Source organism: Leptonychotes weddellii, chromosome 1 (assembly GCF_054177405.1).
Source record: "Leptonychotes weddellii isolate Sample4059 chromosome 1, ASM5417740v2, whole genome shotgun sequence".
NCBI classification, from domain to species: domain Eukaryota; kingdom Metazoa; phylum Chordata; class Mammalia; order Carnivora; family Phocidae; genus Leptonychotes; species Leptonychotes weddellii.
In genome coordinates, this window is record NC_138369.1 from 77,991,087 (window position 1) to 78,009,744 (window position 18,658).

At 50.6% G+C, this 18,658-nt stretch overlaps 1 protein-coding gene across 1 annotated transcript in view; it reads right to left on the reverse strand.

Annotated features, from left to right (window-relative positions):
• The window catches only part of SLCO2A1 (solute carrier organic anion transporter family member 2A1), an 83,963-nt gene that overhangs the window by 12,807 nt on the left and 52,498 nt on the right, over nucleotides 1–18,658 (reverse strand). The window contains exons 4-9 of the mRNA XM_081826666.1: nucleotides 7,888–8,115; nucleotides 6,902–7,000; nucleotides 4,691–4,827; nucleotides 2,868–2,946; nucleotides 2,168–2,332; nucleotides 915–1,104 (exon numbers count right to left, since the gene is read on the reverse strand). Coding sequence (XP_081682792.1) covers nucleotides 915–1,104; nucleotides 2,168–2,332; nucleotides 2,868–2,946; nucleotides 4,691–4,827; nucleotides 6,902–7,000; nucleotides 7,888–8,115 — 898 coding nt within the window. The remainder of the gene's footprint in view (nucleotides 1–914; nucleotides 1,105–2,167; nucleotides 2,333–2,867; nucleotides 2,947–4,690; nucleotides 4,828–6,901; nucleotides 7,001–7,887; nucleotides 8,116–18,658) is intronic.

Here is an 18,658-nt window from a genome sequence, read left to right on the forward strand (position 1 = left end):
CGCTTAACCGACTGAGCCACCCAGGCTCCCCTAAATAAATAAATCTTTTTAAAAAAAGCTCCTAGTGAGAACCACCCAAAGGCTCAAAGTCTTCTCGGCTTCTCTCAATCCATAGTCAGCCTGCAGAACAATACAAACTGGGTGGGGGTTCCTGCCCTGAGCAACCCTCCCTTCCCTTGTGCCCCTTCTCTCCTTCACCCACCAAAGACAAGAGATGGTATTTCAAAGAAAAACAGAAAACACCAAGACTGAAAGGTACAGTTTCTCCAAACGTTGCAACCTCATTAGGAAAACCTAAAAGAAGAGGTGGTTGGAAGGGGCACCCAGGAAAGAATAAATGCTCCTTGCTCAGCACCTTCCCCTCATGGGCCTCTAAAGCTCTTCCTGAACATGAAGCCAGACTTAAAACCTGGGACCAGATTGCGTTATGCAAACTGACAGGTATACTTTACCTGCCCTCTTCCTTACCTGCCCTAATTTTTTGAGTCTGCCATCACTTTCATTATTCTTTCCCAGATCTTTTCAAGTCTCCTTCTCTCATCTTTCTTCAGCAGCTCAAGGAGACTTTGTAATTGTAGCCGGCATAGAGCTGATGCTAAACATAGCTTATTTCCTGGTTCTTGAGGCTCACAGCCCTACAGATTTATCCTTAAACCAAACTCATTAGTTTTTGGTGCTTCTTAAAAAACAGAACCCTGACCCTGATTGCTGTTGGCCCACTAGGACCCTCAGATTTCTTCTCATAACTGAGCATATGATTCAAGACCTCATTTTCTAAGTTGCCACGTAAGAGATTAGATCAAAAAGTGAAAAGGAGAGAAGAGAGTTGAGGAAGCAGATAGGAAAGCGTATGGCAGCCCGATCCAGGCTCTGACCTCAGCAAAGGGGATCTTCTCACCTCTCATTCCCATTACCTGGTGGGATAGACCTCCGCTACAGTGGGGGTGGAGCATCCCATGAAGAAGAGAGGGGCGCAAAGGACCATGGAGATGGTGATGATGGTGGCAGCCACGCGGGGAATGGTTTGCAGAGAGAAAACAAAACGCTTCATGAGGATTCCTCCAAACAGCATCCCCAATGCTGCGGCAGGAAGGTTCACAGCACCTACAGATAAAGAGAAGCTGTCTGGGTGCACAGGACTGGAAGTGGGGGCAGGGCACAGACACTGAGCTGAACCATGGACAAAGGGGCATGGCTACTTGAAGGAACATTTGATACATTCAATTGCAGTGGTAATAACTGACATTAATTGAGCACTTACTATTTGCCAGGAGCATCTACAGAGTTATCCTGACTTAGCAGATTGCCCTGCTTGTGCAAAGAATAAAGAAACAAGTGGAGTCCTTGCAGCCAGAGGGATGTGGGTTGAAGGTGCATTTATTAAGCACCTTTCATTACCTGGCCCCTCATTGCATTCTCACTGTGACCAGATGGGTCCCACGGTGGTGTCGCTGTCTGATGTGCTAGCTGGTGACTGAAGGCTAAAGGGATGAGGTCACAGCCAATGCCCTGACCACCCTGCCACATCCATATGGCCAGGCTCACCTGTGGACTGGGCTCTGTAGTTCACTTTGGTACTTGGTGGGACCACATCAGTGCCTCTCAACGTCAGCTGCACAAAATACCAACGCTGGGCCCCACTCAGAGATTCTGCTTTCATTGACTGAGCAGGGAGCCTGGGTGACTGTATTTTTTAAAAGTTGTCCAGGGAATCCTAAAGTGCAGCCAGGGTAGAGAATCACTGGGCCACATATTCCTTACCCAAGTGAATGTATCTGACTGAGTCCTTGGTGAAGAAAGGAAAAAAACCACGAGGCATTTTGCCTAACCCCAAATTCTACCTTCTCTCTTTCCTCTGTTTGCCCTGATGATGTCAGGGCCTTGGGAGGCTGTCAGGTTTCCAGCCCCTCTGACGGGGAGGAAGGCAGACCCTAGCCTCCACCCACTCCTGCCTGGAATGATAGGGGCCCCAAAGATCTGCCAAGAACATTCTAGATTGCTAACCAGGAAAAATGTCCTTAAAATTCTTTCCTCTGGGCCAGTTCTCCTCTGGCTCTTGTCTGTGTCCGGTCTGGCCTCGCCCATCCCTGGATGGGTGGAGGAGGGCCAGCCACTCCTACAGGCAGGGCCCCCCAGCTCCTGCAGGACCCCCACCCTCCAGACTCACCAATGAGGAAGTTGGCATAGGCTGCGGAGGCACCATACTGCTTCTCCAGGAACTTGTTGAGGAATGTGGAGAGGCCAGCAATGACAGAGGAGAAGGTGCACTGGGCCAGGACCACCAGCATGAAGAGTGGGTTCATCAGCAGCCTCAGGAAGATGCGGGGAAAGCCTGCAAACAGATGGCTGTCAGGGGCCGGGCCCTCATGGCAGTCACCACACGGGTAGCTTGGGACTAGTCACTGCCCTTCCTCCTCCTCCAGGCAGCCTTCCTCTCTTCCTCAGGGCAGATCTGAGGCACCAAGATGTTCAGTGGCCAGGGGCACACAGCCGCTCGACTCCCACTCAACATGCCAACGGGCTAAGTAAAGTGAGGACGTGCCTGGGAGATATCAGGCAAAGCCTGGATAGAAATAGAGCTAACACTGGGAACATCCTCCTCACACGAGAGCCACCTCCATGTAAGAGGAGAGGAGAGAACACGGGGGCCGGACCATGGAGGTGGGGCTGACTCTGCTTAGCTCTGAGTCTCCTGGAACCTGCACAGAAGCAGTCACCAGGACCCCTGGCAGAACCCCTCCTGAGAGATGGGACCACCTGCTCTTACTGCCCCTTACCACACACCACACCACATGGGCTGGGATACCCCCTGACCCTCACTGCAAGCCAGGCCCGCCCCCCAGGACTTTGCTGGGTCAGTTAGTTACGTTTAATGAAATCCACCAGGGAGCTTCTTGGCTTGACCTCGTCCATCTTCCTTGCCTCATCCACTATGGCTGGAGACCTCTGCAGGCAGCAAAGGGGGTGAATGTTAAAGGCGTAGGCTCCCTGTAGTGACCCTTCCCTGGGCCCTTGCCCCTCCTGGTCTCGGTGGCTCAGGGGCGGGCAGCACTAAGCTGCCCCAGGTGTGGGTGGGAGGGCGCCCAGAGAATGCTCTCTTGAAGCAAATGCTACTTGCATGTCAGTGAGCCCAGTGCTGTGGCTGCCGGCCAGAACACATCCACGACAATGCCTCCCGACACTCCCCTGGGCATGTTATTCATATCTAACTTTCCCTTGACTGATGCCAAAAGGTGTCCGATCAGATCTCACCCCTTGTCTGTCTGTCATGGCTACACTTCCTCCCCGTCCTCAGATTCCAGGGGCCGCAGGCTTCTGGGATACACTGGTCTAGAATTACCTGTTTCTAGCTCTTTCTTTCTGTCTCCTCTATAGAGTTCCTGCTTCCTTCTGGGCCCAAAGCTGAGTCCTGCTCAAGGCTCCATCCTGGCCCCTGGCCCACACTTTCTACCCATACCACCTCAGTGAGCTCGCCTACCCCTTGTGAACTCGTCAGCTGCAGCTTTGAACCCCTGCACAAGGTGTGCAAGGCTCCCCCCGAGCCCTGATGCCATTGGGGCTCCCCTGGAGAACACACTACCAGGCACGGGAGCTCCCACGCACTGAGTGCTTACTCCACACCAGGCACCATGCCCAGCCTTCCACACGCATCGGCACTCCTCACAGCCTCCTCTGAGACTTGTGCTCTATCTCCAGTATTTTAAAGGAAACTTAGAAACAAGGAAACTTGCCCAAGATCACTCAGCATCTGGACTCAGACTCAGGTTTGCCTGACCCCCAAACCACCGTAATGCACTGACAACCTCTGAAATTCTTCCCCAAGACAAGCGGAGTCTCTCCCACTCCCGCCCCTCTTCCCACAGCTCGGCCTAGATCTCACACACCTCACTGCCAAACGCTGAGCTCTGGCTCTGGCTCACTTCGGCCCCCTTCTCCTCCAATCTGTCCGCCGCTCAGTCCTTGGCAGCCCCTCCAAGAACATCGCTCCCTGCCCTCGCCTCGGCTGCCCAGCAGCCCCCGCCCTGGCGCTCAGCCTCATCCCCCATCTCTACACAGGCCTCTTCAGATGGCCAGCCTCCCCTCCTTCCTGACTCCTCGACCTCAGCCCAGCTGCCATGGTGCCCCCTGCGTGGTCACCCAGTCACTGCAGCACCCCAGAACTTCATGGATTCGGAACAAGTTTTAGACCCTAGGCCTAACATCAAAGCCCCTCCTAGACCTCTCATCTCTGTCTTCCATTCTCATCCTTTTCTGACTTCTTCCCCAGCAGACACACAGAAGGTCCATCTGCCCATAGTCGGCTCGCTCTTCAGCTCGCCCTCACGCTCTTCAGCTCTAGGGGGTCTCCTTCCAACTCAGTCCTGCAGGTTCACACGTGATGGGCCAACTGTGCCAGGTCATATATTCAGCTTTTCCTGGCTCTTCACTGTGAACTTGGTGTTTCCCAAACTGCATTCCCTGGAACCCTCCTGATACCTGAGATGCTGACATGGTAAGGGGACACTGGTGGGAGACCGTCTTTTGGAAATTCACCAGCACTCTCACCTCTCAAAGCCTCTGAGAAGTCCTGTGTCATATAACTTGTTTAGATTTCACCCAGAATTTGCTTCTCAGTTCAGTTTATTTTTTTCCCACACCTCCCTTTCTTGAACTCTGATAGGCAGGGAGTCACGGGCTCTCAGAACCTTACCTCCGCTTCCCTGAGCATTGTTCGAGGAAAGAAAAAAAAGGGGAAAGAGGTGAGAACCAAGGACGCTGAGGAGATGAGCAGGCCCAGCCACCAGGCTCCAATCCACCGGGGGTCTCCAGGGCTCAGGTTAACGGCAGCTGGGAAAGAAAGCAAAGGGAACAGTGTTTTCTGGATGAATGTGGGTTCTCATTTTGCTGTAAAGAGGGCCTTTGATCAGGGGGACTTTCTTCCCATGATGCAGAAGAGGTAAGCCATGAGCTAGAATCTGAGTCAAGACAACATTCCCTCTCCAGGCCATCTGGTCTCCAGAGCATGGTGACCACTGAGCATAAAGCAGAGCATCAGAGAATCCCCAGGCTGAAGGAATCAGAACCTTGGCCTCACTTTATTTTATTCCCAACCCTTGGTAGAAATAACAATGAAGGAGGCTGCATCCACCCACCTCCAACCAATCAGAAAACTGAGGATCAGAGACGTTAGCTTTGCACTGGTCCAAGGTCAAGGCTGGTAAGTATTATTTCATTGGTCAGTTTTAAACCCATGTCTCCCTGGTGTCCAAGCCTGCACTCTTAACCACTGACTGCTACTGCCTCCCAACTTTATTGATCCCTAAGAAAGGAGGCCCCATAATCCTTAGGAGCCTGAGGGAACAACCATCATCAGAGTGGGCTGCTGAGCCTCCAAAAGAGATACTTCTGGCAATGTCTCCCACCCGCATCTGAGAGTCTGCCATTGCGTCTCTCCTTGTAAAGAAACTATGTGGGCATGGAAGGAGGAAGAAGGTAGCAGAATGGCCCTCAGCCAAGCAATGCCAGGCATCGCTGGGCACTGGCCCTGGTACTGGGAGCTCAGCTGCAAGTCTCTTTGGGCAACCAAGAGGCAGGAACCAATTCAGGAAGTGCCAGTAAAAGGGCAAAGATGGCTTGACCCTGAGGCAGAAAGCTCCCCCGGGCTTTTCCCTGTCATGTGAAGTAAAGGCAGGTGACACCTCAAGGAAGACATCATGGTCTGATGGTCCCCAAGAACAGGAGTCTGTGGACTCTGGCAGCATGGTGGCTTTAATGCCTGTCCACATTCTTTGTGTGATGTGCAGGCTCTGATCTGTGTGCCAGGAACTGGTGGGAGTACTATTCCCAAGAGTCTGGCTCAGATCTGCCTTCTAGCCACATCTTCTGGCTAGTGGGAGCTTTCTGTACCACCACCACACTCCACACATGTTCCACCTCTTGGCTTTGTCCAAGTATTTTTCTCCACCTGGAAGGCAGAAATCCCACCCACCGATGGGGCTCAGTGCAGATGTCAGCTGCCTGGGAAGCCCTCCCTGACCACCTCGGGCAGGAGCACTGTCTCCTGCCTTGGAGCTTCCAAAGCACTTTGCCTGCCCCTCTGTGACAGTGCTGGCTCTCCCTGCCCTCTGGGAGGCTGGGTGGCATAGGACAAGCTTACAAAGGCCATGAGCTCTTGCAGGATTCACTGGGGGCTGGTTCCATGAGGGGTTACCTCAGTGTTTGTGCCCTGGTCTATAGACCATATGTCCTCTTCATTCTAAGATACACAGTGATTTAGTCCATACCATTTTGTGAAGAATAAGAGCTCATACCTGTAAACCTCTTAATATATATCAGGCATGTTCTAATCCTTACAACGACTCTATTTTACTATCATTAGCCCCACTTTATAGACGAGGAAACCGAGGCACAGAAAGATCTAGATACTTGCTCAAGGTCACTCAGCCAGTGAGAGGTGGAACCAGGATTAGACACAGCTTGTTTACTGCCAATGCCCACATTGTTAAGCATGACGTGAATCATAATCCATGTGTATATTTTATGTAGTGCTTTTCTGATGCTCAAAAGAGCTCTTATTAAATCTTTTCTTAAAATAATTAAACACCACCTTAGAGTCCAAGGACCATAAAACTGTTTTTAATAGCACCACCAAGATGGGCAGCTGTGGTGGCAACAGCTGAGGCCCTGCCCCAGGTCTCAAGGTTTCCTGCTACGAACTTCCTGAGGACAGAAAGGGTCCTGGGCCAGAAGATTCACGCGGTCTGCTCCTGGCTGTCTGAGGCTCCGCAGGTGTGAATGAGTGAGGGAAGGAGAGGGCCCAAGCATCTGGAGTTAAAGCTTCATTTTCTGTCCTGCCTGGCTGGGGCCGGGGGGGCTGCTTCGTGGAACCAGTGGTAGGACAAGTATCCTTGCACACACTCACCTGTGTCCACTCTGCCATAGTCCACGAAGATCTGCAGCATGACGGAGCCCAGCAGGTACCCGAAGGCCGGTCCGAATACAGAGATGGCAAATAAGATGGCTGGAGAGGGGAGCAGGCAAAGGAGGCTGAGGGAGCTTGAGAGAGTGTGGCAGCCCCAGGTTCTTTCCCTAGCTGAGGGATTCCTGAGATGTCACGCCATCTGTCCCCTGGCCCTAACAAGTCCGCACTGAGGGCATTTCCCATAGACAAGACCAGAATCACTCAAGATCCTGAGATGTGCAGAACCAAAGCTGTTTCTCCTCCAGCCAGAGAGATCCACTTGCCAGGAGGAAAAGCCTCCCCAGCACTTAAAGATTCCTGCCGGGTGTGCTGGTGGGCGAGGCTCCCTGCGAGTATGATGCTGGGGGCCCTGGCAGGAGCTGTGGGGCTACTGAGCCAGTGCGGGTGCTCTGTCTGGTTTGGGGCATGGGCCTCGAGAATGCTCAGTGTGGCTTGTTCTAAGGGAAGGATGGGGGCAGTCAGGTGGTCATTGGTTATCTGCTTTGCTTGTCCTTCCTTGAGGCTGTCCTGTCCCTGAGTGGACGGTCAGGAAGACACGGGTACCCAGGCCTGTGCCTGGAGGACTGGACAGCAATAGTTCCAGGAGCTGGTAAGGAGCTCCCCTGTGCCCAGCGTGGGGCTAAGGGGTGACCTACATTACTTATATAATCCCACAGCTGCCCAGGGCACGGATACTATTAGCCCCGTTCTGCAAGCGAGGGAACCTGGGACCCTGGGGCCCAGCCACCTGCCCAGGATCACACAGCTTGTAGGTAACAGAGCTGGCCTTCCAGCCAGATCTGTCTGCTCCCCAAACCTCGGCACTCGTTTGCTGTGTTTAGTGGGGCAAAGAAGGTCCGACCTCGATTCAGCCCCTCAGGGCCTCAGCAAAGGCCACTTCAGGACTGGGCCCCCTCCCTGCTGCCCTCCTCAAGCCTGTGACTCACAGATGTACAGGGGTGAGTTGCTGGGCTCAGAGAAGTCGTCCACATAGGAGATTCCAAACGGCTGAATGGGCACCGTCCCAACGCCTGCCAGCAGCTGGCCGACCACCATGAGAGCCCACATACTGCTGGTCTCCTTCTGGGAGTCCTGGGTGGTGCTGTGGCACTTGCTGGGGGGCAGGTCCTGCCAGTGCTTCTGACAGAGCTCAGCTTGGAAGAAGCTGTTGTTCCCTGCAATGAGAGGGCATGCCAGTCACCAGCCGGTCTCCTGGCTCCACCAGCTGCCCTCCAAACCTGCCCTTCCTCTCAGGCCTCTGGGAAGTGACTATAGACACAGAGGTCAGAGTGTGGCCTCCCTGCTCTGCGAGCAGACCTTCTTGGGTGGGAGACGAATCTTCCGCCCATGGCTATCCATTCTTTGTCCTCTACGAGTACAGGCGGGGGCCTGAGCATGGAGGCTGATACTGTCATTCCCGGAGGAAAGGGTCACCCAGTTGAAAGAGGGGGATCCAGGATCAAAACCCAGGCTTGCTGGCCTGAAGTGCCCCATGCTCAGCCGCAAGCTTGAGGTCCTCAGGGTGTGGTTCTCTTTAGCAGGACAAAGGCCATTCTGTCTCACAGAAGACAGTGTCAGCCCCACCTGGGATGCATCGCTCCTGTGTCTTGACCCTCGGAGCCTGATTCCTGGATAAGCCTGGCAGTGTGTCACACAAAGGCATTTAATGTCCTTACTGAATGTGGGCAGCAACCAAGAATCCTACAACTTGGGGAGCTGGAAAGGACTTGAGACTGTCTAGTTTAGTCCCTCCTATTACAAATGGGCACCACAGGAGCCAGGCTGCACCTTGAGACCCTTCTGTGAGGGTCCCAGAGACTCCCAGCGTGCCATGAGCACCATGCAGCCTGTGGCTGTGGGGACCAGGCCAGGCTGGACTGCCACTCCATGCGGCTGTTTTTAACTTGGCCCACACTAACCAATCAGCACTGTCTGCTCTCCAAGGCCTTGAGAGATCTTGAGGTCTCCCTTCCATAAGATCCCTTCTTCTCAACAAATATTGTGAAAATGTCTATGCTACCTAGAGCAATCTACACATTTAATGTAATCCCTATCAAAATACCATCAACTTTTTTCAAAGAAATGGAACAAATGATCCTAAAATTTGTATGGAACAAAAAAAGACCCTGAATAGCCAGAGGAATGTTGAAAAAGAAAAGCAAAGCTGGTGGCATCACAAGTCCGGACTTCAAGCTCTATTACAAAGCTGTCATCATCAGTATATGTGCTGCTGAAGCGAGCACAAGCTGTCATCATCAGGACAGTATGGTACTGGCACAAAAACAGACACATAGATCAATGGAACAGAATAGAGAGCCCAGAAATGGACCCTCAACTCTATGGTCAACTCATCTTCGACAAAGCAGGAAAGAATGTCCAATGGAAAAAAGACAGTCTCTTCAACAAATGATGTTGGGAAAATTGGACAGCCACATGCAGAAGAATGAAACTGGACCATTTCCTTACACCACACACAAAAATAGACTCAAAATGGAAGAAAGACCTAAATGTGAGACAGGAATCCATCAAAATCCTAGAGGAGAACACAGGCAACAACCTCTTCGACCTCAGCCACAGCAAATTCTTCCTAGACACATCGCCAAAGGCAAGGGAAGCAAGGGCAAAAATGAACTATTGGGACTTCATCAAGATAAAAAGCTTTTGCACAGCACAGGAAACAGTCAACAAAACAAAAGACAACCAGCAGAATGGGAGAAGATACTTGCAAATGACAGATCAGATAAAGGGCAAGTATCCAAAATCTATAAAGAACTAATCAAACTCAACAAACTCAACAAATAGAACAAATAATCCAATCAAGAAATGGGCAGAAGACTTGAACAGACATTTCTGCAAAGAAGACATCCAAATGGCCAACAGACACATGAAAAAGTGCTCAACATCACTTGGCATCAGGGAAATCCAAATCAAAACCTCAATGAGATACCACCTCACACCAGTCAGAATGGCTAAAATTAACAAGTCGGAAACGACAGATGTTGGCGAGGATGCGGAGAAAGGGGAACTCTCCTACACTGTTGGTGGGAATGCAAGCTGGTGCAGCCACTCTGGAAAACAGTATGGAGGTTCCTCAAAAAGTTGAAATAGAATGACCCTACGACCCAGCAATTGCACTACTGGGTATTTACCCCAAAGATACAAATGTAGTGATCTGAAGGGGCATGTGCACCCCAGTGTTTATAGCAGTAATGTCCACAAGAGCCAAACTATGGACAGAGCCTAGATGTTCATCAACAGATGAATAGATAAAGAAGATGTGGTATATATATATACAATGGAATATTATGTAGCCATCAAAAAATGAAATCTTGCCATTTGCAATGATGTGGATGGAACTAGAGGGTATTATGCTAAGCGAAATGAGTCAATCAGAGAAAGACAATTATCATATGATCTCACTGATACGAGGAATTTGAGAAACAAGACAGACGATCATAGGGGAAGGGAAGGAAAATGAAACAAGAAGAAACCAGAGCGGGAGACAAACCGTAAGAGACTCTTAATCTCAGGAAACAAACTGAGGGTTGCTGGAGGGGAGGCGGGTAGGAGGGATGGGGTGGCTGGGTGATGGACTTTGGGGAGGGTATGTGCTATGGTGAGCACTGTGCATTGTGTAAGACTGTTGAATCACAGACCTGTGCCTCTGAAACAAATAATACATTATGTTAAAAAAAAAAAAAAAAAGATCCCTTCTTCTCTTAGCTTGTCCAAGCCAATGGACACCACTGACATCACTGATCTTGCTCTATGGGTTTGTTCATTTCATACTAACCTAATTCCCTTTAATTCTCATTTGGGGTCCTCCCAGAGAGGGTATCAGCCCTGATCTCTGTGGGCCTCAAAGCCCCACAGAGAGGAAATATGAGGGCTGCAGACCAGATCTGTCCCTTAGGCTCAACTCTGCCCCAGGCTGCCCTGGATGGTGGGGTGGGGGCGGGTCTGCTCTCCTCATTGCCCTCTCCCTCCCCCAGGCACACATGTTCTGTCCAGCCTGGCCCCACTCTTACCTGTCCTCTACACTGGTGTTTGTATAGGATACATTTGAAAACTGCTGACCTACGGGGCTCCCCAACTGAACAGGAGGCCTATCCTAGGAACAGCAAGGGAGGGCAAGATGTCTTCTTGTCAGAGTCATCCAGACAGGGGGAAAGCTTAAATGCTGAGTCCTGAAAAAACTCCCGGGCCAAATTTCATTCATCCTCAGTTGGTCAGTTATTTAGCCATAGTGACTGTGGGCAGGCACTCTGCTGGGGTGGGCGACAGGAGGTGATGGAGAGAGGCACAGGTGCTGCTTTTACAAACTCTTCAGCCTACTGGGGTACACAGCTTATTGAACAAGCGACCACAGCATTGCCTGGTCCAATCCAAACCACAATGAGATACCCTTTCACACCCATCAGGATGGTTGTTATCAACAACAACAAACAGAAAACATCGTGTTGTTTGTGTAAGATGTGGAAAAAGTTAGAGCCCTTGTACACTGCTGGAAGGAATGCAAAATGGTGTGGCCACTATGGAAAACAGTACAGCGATTCCTCAAGAAAACTTTAAATACAACTGCCATATGATTCAGCATTTACACCTCTGGGTATATACCCAAAAGAATGTAAAACAGGACTTAACAGATATTCGTACACCAGCGTTCATAGCAGGGTTATTCACAATAGCCAAAAGGTGGAAACAATCCAAATGTCCACCAACACAATTAATGTGATAGATAGGTACAATGGAATATCACTGAGCCTTAAAAAGGAAGGGAATTCTGACACATGCTACATACAAAATGGAAGAACCCTGAAGACATTATGCTAACTGAAATAAGCCAGACACGAAAGTACAAACATTGCAGACTCCACTTATATGAAGAAACTCGAATAGACAAATTCACAGAGACAGAATGTAGAATGGTGGTTATTGGGGGCTGGGTGGGAGGTGGAATGGGGGGTTAGTGTTTAGCGGGTACAGCTTCAGCTGGGAAAGATGAAAAGTTCTGGAGATGGATGGTGTTGATGGTCATACAATAGTGTGAATGTACTCAATGCCATTGAACTATACACTTAAAAATAGTGAGAACGGGGGCGCCTGGGTGGCTCAGTTGTTAAGCGTCTGCCTTCGGCTCAGATCATGATCCCAGAGTCCTGGGATTGAGTCCCACGTCGGGCTCCCTGCTCGTCAGGAAGCCTGCTTCTCCCTCTCCCACTCCCCCTGCTTGTGTTCCTGCTCTCGCTGTCTGTCTCTGTCAAATAAATAAAGAAAATCTTAAAAAAAAAAAATAGTGAGAACGGTAAATGTTATGTGTGTGTGTGTATATATATATATATATATAATTACCACAATAAAGCATAATGTAGCCTGCTCCACACCGAGTCGGGAGAGAACAGGGAGCATGTGGGAGAAGCACCAACCCAGCATCACTGGGAGAGGGTTTGGGAAAAGATTCCCGGAGAAAGTGGCCCTGAGCTAAGAAGCAATAGGAGTAGACAAAGAGCAGCGAGGAGGATTGAGGAAGAGCAACGTGGAGGGGCTGAGAGATGTGGCTGACACGCTCCACGGCACAGAATGCAGTTCAGTACGAGCGGCATGCAGGTAAAAGCGGGGTGAGGCAGAGCCACTCCTGGAGGGTTTGTGGGTCCTGGGAAGGGGCACGGATTGTATCCTAAGGAAAACCCCAGAAGGGTCAAGATCACGAACACAACTGGAGGAATTAAGACCAGTTTGCAAGAGCCGAGGCCCATGTGTAGGGAGTGGAATTGACCCAATAAAGAGCTATTTTGGTGGCAAAATAGGTGAGGCCATGCATTGCATGAGGGGCAGGGAGGGCTGGCCGGCTCCGGGACGCACAGCCCAGAGGCATGCGTGTGAGACATGCAAGGCCAGGCTGGCTGCAGGAGCGCGTGACAAACGAAGGCCTAGAGATTGTTTCTCTTAAGAGCTCTAGTCCTTGATTTCTCGGATTCTTGTTATTTTACTACACTCACGTTTATTGGAACACTGTTGCCAGCTTGGCTGGCAACATTCTTTTCTGCGGGGCATGTCATGGTCATCGAAGATCAGGAAAACGTTGACTGGCTTATTCGGTCTTCGCCTGGCGCGTGGCACAGTTCACCAGTGCCATAAAAATCCTCGCGAAATTCTACCTGATGAAACGTCCAGGAGGTAAAACCCTCTGGGGCTCATGTGTTACATTAACTTTTAGAATGTCACACTCCATGTCAGGAACTACCTTTACTAAAATGTGTATTTTAAAATATAGTCAATTGGCCCCAACTCCAAGTCTATGGAGTTCCTTTCTGGCTCTTCCGCATGCTAAATTGATTCAAGATCTCTTGAACTCTCTTTTCCTTATGCCAGCCCTGAATGGGGCCAAATCCACCCTGGCCCAGGCTGTGACTCATGCGAAATTCACCTGCAGAGGACAAGGCTTCTTTCACCAGGGAGCCCCGCCCGTGGGGATGCAGCAGCTGGCTGTCCTGGGGGCAGGGAGCCCTGGAGCCAGGAAGAGCGGGGTGCGGTGGTGGGTAGGACCTGCTGCTCCCTGCCTCAATGTGGGCACAGGTGTTTATGCCAGAGACAGGCATAGTGTGAGCTTCCCAAGAACTCATGTCTGGGACTCCGGCAGTGGGGAAACATGGCCGGCTTCCTCTGGTGAGAGCGGAGTCTTCTAGAATTTAGACCATTAGGCTTTTCTCCCAAAAAATCTAGAGGACAGGGATTGATGAGTCCAAGGGCTGGAAGAAGGGGGAGGAAAAGACCTTGTGTCAGAAGACCTTGGCAAAACCGATGGTGGGTGGGGGGGACTCAGTTTCTTTGGTCCACCCCACCCCTCTCCTCCCTGGAGTGGTTTCTCAGCTTCCTTTAGGAGCTCAGGCCCATGTGAAGGAGACAGAGCCACCTCTCCCCATTCCTCAAGCATTCCAGCAAAGGCCCTCTACCCAGTTACTCTCCATTGACTTATGGAAACACATCACCCTCCTCTTCTGATGTTGCTAGCTCTGACCTTCCCACCATGTTAAATCCTGTGGTAAGGTCAGAGAAATGCCTGTCTATTCCAGCCACCACAGACTCCAGAGGCTGCCTGCCCACCCAAGGTCGCTTTCCTCCATCTTGGAGGGCCCTGAGAAAGGGAGGGAGGGGAATCTGTTCATTAGAGGGATGTCAGTTTGTTTCTCATCTTCCCCGAGGCAGACTTCTGGAAGGCTCAAGTTCATCAGAGCACATTCTTTTCCCACAAGACCCAGAAGTCTGGCTGTGCCAGTTTTCACAGGGCTGTGAAATGCTAACTAGAAACAGGCTGGGACCTCTCTCCTCCTCCAGCTACCCCAGCACCACCCCAGTTGCACGTGAGTCAACCCTCTGACTCATTCCACAATTTAAATTCAGAGTTTCAGTTCTAATTCTGGACCCCTCGGTGGGCTTGGAAAGATAGGGGACTCTGTGGCAGGAAGGTCTACTTCCCCAGAATGGGACCTACAGAGACAGGACAAATCTGGGCAGACCAAGGTCTAGCCACTCCATTGTTCAAAGACACACATTCCAGGTGTGGCCAGGCTGAGCTCAGCTGGAGGGCTGCCAAGGATGTAAGAGGTCTCTGCACAAAGATCCGGAACTAGGTCTGAGAGAGGACCCTAGAACGGTCAAGAAACATAGGAAGGCCACGGCAAATGGGGCTTTCCTTTGACTAGTCATGCTCATCATTCTGGTAGAAGAGAGTTCCTCTGGGGAACAGACGGGCGGCAGTGAGTTCTCCTTCAAGTCATGTTCCTTGAAAGCCACACATACCTCCCTGCTCAGAAGGGGGCATGGTTTGTGGGTGAGTAGGGTCAAGTGAGGCAAGGCCCAAGCCTCAGAAGTAATCCGTAAGAGAATAATAGGAAAAGGCCTGGGGGGTGTTTCTGGAGAGTTTTCTGGAAACAAGGCCAAGGTGCCAAGCCCTCAGGCTATCAGCAAACCCCTGGAACCTCATTCAGAATGTTCCACTCTGAAGGACCTATTTCCTCATCTTCCTAAATTCAGCTACTCAACAGTCCTTCCCGAAAACTCTGGCAACACCCACCAGGAGGCCTGGAACAGACTGTCCCAAACTCAGATGATTTGAGATCTCAAAGTGGTTTGCAAAGTGGATTGTTCACACATCATAAGTGATTGGGTTCCCAGTGCAGTTCACAAAGCCTTGTTACTCCATAATGCCCCGCTAATAATATGTGGTCTATTCCAACTAGACTAAGTCTCCACTTACAAAAAAATTTCTATGGGTATTCTGAGTTTCGTTTTGGGAAACTAGGAGAACAGATTCTTCTGCACCAGCAGAAACTGACAGAGTTAAGTTTGACAGCCTGAGACACATCATGGGGTAGTGAAAGGGATTCATATTTTGAAACCAGACAAATCAAGTTCAAATCTTGGTTCTACCACTCACTGGTTGGGGGCCTCTCAGAACCTCAATGTCTTCATCTCCAAAACAGATATAATACCTACCTTGTGATATTCTTATTAGGATTAAAATAATGGGTATATTATAACCTGGGACATAGTGATCAAATAATATCAATTTTCATCCAAAGAGGCCAGAAACTGAAAAATTTAAATGAAGAAGGGAGAAGGTGGAACCCTGGAGACAGGCAATAAAGCCCAGGTTTCTAAGAACCTGGGGGCTGGGTCTAGAAACTAGAGACAAGTAAGATCAGTGCTGATCATCAGGAGAGGATGGATTCATATCTTTGAAAGAAAAGAGTGAGCTCAGGGAGTGGAAGGAGAGTGATCCTGTGTTCTGCTCTCCGACTGAGTTTGTAAGACTAGTTCTGAGGCTGAGGCTGGCTGGTCACCCCTCACACGCCATCACCCCAGCACTAGAGGGAGCCCTGGGGAAAATGCCTACTTGTATTGAGGAGGCCAGATGTGAGAGGGCAGGTCCACTGTGCACGGTGAAACAAGACTGGATATTACCTGCTGGCGAGGAGCTTTCCCCACGCACACCCTTGCCCCTGCGCCCTAAGGAATTGCCACCAGGCCAAGGAAGAAGGCATCACCTGGCTTGGCTCATCATCAAACTCTTTCTTAGTGTACAGTAGGGACGGAAGATATACCTGAGTGAGAAGGATGGTGGCTTAAAGCCATTTAAAATGTTGGAAGAGATGTGAGCTTAATATGCACCCTCCAGTTGGGAGTGAAGCAGAACATACTCTTCACAGATTTATTCAATAGGCTGATGAGGACCTCTTTGGAAAAAAAAAAAATGATGAGCTGAGCCAACATGAGTTCATCAAGAGCCAGTCATGCCAAACCAACCTCATTTCCTCTGTTAGTCGGGCTCGTAGACCAGCAGGAAGTTGTAACATGGTGTTACTTGACTAGAGGAAGCCTTTTGACAAGCCTGTCATGATATCCTGGTAGACAAGATGCGGACACGTGGCTGGAGAGTCCTCTGGGGAGAACTGGCTCAAAGCGTGCCCAGGGCTGACATCAATGGGCCAGTGCAACCCGGGAGATGGCCCTAACTGCACACCACTCAACACTGTTGTCACAGGCTTGGGTGAAAGCAGTAACAGCTGACAAATTTGTGAATGACACAAATGACACAAAACGGGGAGGAATAGTTAACAAGACAGACAAACCATAAGAGACTCTTAATCATAGGAAACAAACTGAGGGTTGCTGGAGGGGAGGGGTGGGTGGGGGGATGGGGTAACTAGGTGATGGACATTGGGGAGGGCATGTGTGTAATGAGCACTGGGTATTATAGAAGACTGATGAATTACAGACCTGTACTCCTGAAACAAATAATATATTCTACGTTAATTTAAAAAAAAGGAGAGGAAAAAAAAAAAAAAGAAAGAATGACAGTCCAAAACCTGAAAACTCAAAATTAGGCCTGAGGCTATAAGGAGGGGCTCCAACCAAGGAGAATGAATAAAATGGAATCAGTCTGGGCTGCTATACCAAAGTACCCTAGACTGGGTGGCTTGTAAACAACAGAAATTTCTCACAGTTCTGGAAGCTGGAAGTGTGAGATCAGGGAGCCAGCACAGATAGGTTCTGATGAGAGCCTCTTCTGGGTGGCAGATTGCCAACTTCTTGTTATGCCCTCACAAAGCAGAAAGAGAGTGAGGGAGCTCTCTGACCTCTTATAAGGGCTCTGATCCCATTCATGAGGGCACAACCCTCGTGACCTAATCACCTCCCACAGGCCTCACCTCCTAGCACACTCATGGTGGTCCTGACTTCTCTGTGCTGTTTCCCCCTTTAGATCTGGGCCTCGCATCCTTTCTGATGGTGGCCAGTCCAAGCTCTGAATCCTGAAGTGTCCTTCTGTCCCTGTCTCTTGCTGGTTTCCTGCCTCCTGGTGGGTGGCACACTACCCAAATGTGTCTGGTGGTTCTCATTTCAAACCCTTGGGCCACAGGAGGTATCTGGGCACAGCCAACAGTTCTGCTCTACCAGGTGTGGCACAGAAAGTTCCTCCCTGTGTCCTCCAGGGATCCTCAGGGAGCCCCAGGCCTCCTGCAGGAGAGGCCAATGGTTTCTTCAAGCCATAATCCCCAGTGGGACAGGGACCCACACTGTTTCTGTAGGGCTATCCCTCACTCCCTAACAGTTTTCCTGGGGTGCCCAAAGCCCCTGGAATAGTAACCACCCTTTCTTTCCCACCCTGTGTGCCGACTCCCCCGAGGAGACCCCCCCCTGCAACCTCCCACATCGCCCAAGACATCCAGTCAGCTGGGAATGCTGGAGAAGTGACTCTCCCCAGGGGAGCAGGGTGCAGGATACAACCTGCAGGCTGCAGGTTGCCGTACAGCACTGCCCCTCCTCCCAGACCCAAGCAGGTCTGCCACCCCAGCCTCATTCCTGAACAGGGGAAATGACTAAACAAGCCTTGCGGGCCTTACTGGGAGGGGGAGCCATGCTCAGGTCCCTACTCAGACCTCAGCTGGAGACTTAGGAGAACAAGGGGCTCTCATTTCCAGGCTGGCAAAGGGGGGAGATTGTGGCTTGCCCACAAAGCAGATGTTAAGAGAACCTGACGGTCAACTACTCTCATATCAACTGCTGGGGCCTTTAGAGAGGCCATGGTCCTGTTGCCATGGAAATGACCAATTCACCTGAGGAGCCCCAGCTCCTTCCCTGGCCTTCCCCTAATGCTCAGCACCACAGTCTAGTGTCTTCTATCATTTCTCCCCATTGGTTTCTATTCTTTCCTACACTATGCATTAAAAAATGTTCCACATCAGATTTCACTAGGTTTTGCTGTGCTCATCTGTTTGGGGCTATTTTTTTCTCAGTTGATTTAATCACCCCCATGTGTTTTGTGACTTTTTTCCCCCCTCTTATTGTTTTCTCTTCCTTTTCAGGTTAAATAGATCCAATTGGCCAGGTTGTACAACTTCCGCCCCAACTGTTCACCTACTCACCCCCCAACACACACACACTTACCCCTTCCCCCCCCACATACACCCCCACCTCCACACCCCGACCAACCCCTGCCATACACACTTTTCCCTCTCACATACATCCCCATCTCCACACTCCACACATGCACACGGTCCCCCTACACCCTCCACACGCCTCCCCCACATTTCTTCCCTCGCACACAGCCCCACCCCCACCCTTCCCACCTCCACATACATCCACCTCCCGTCCACACCAGTATACCTTCCCTCACACACACACTGATACACAATTACCCCACAGACACACTCACAC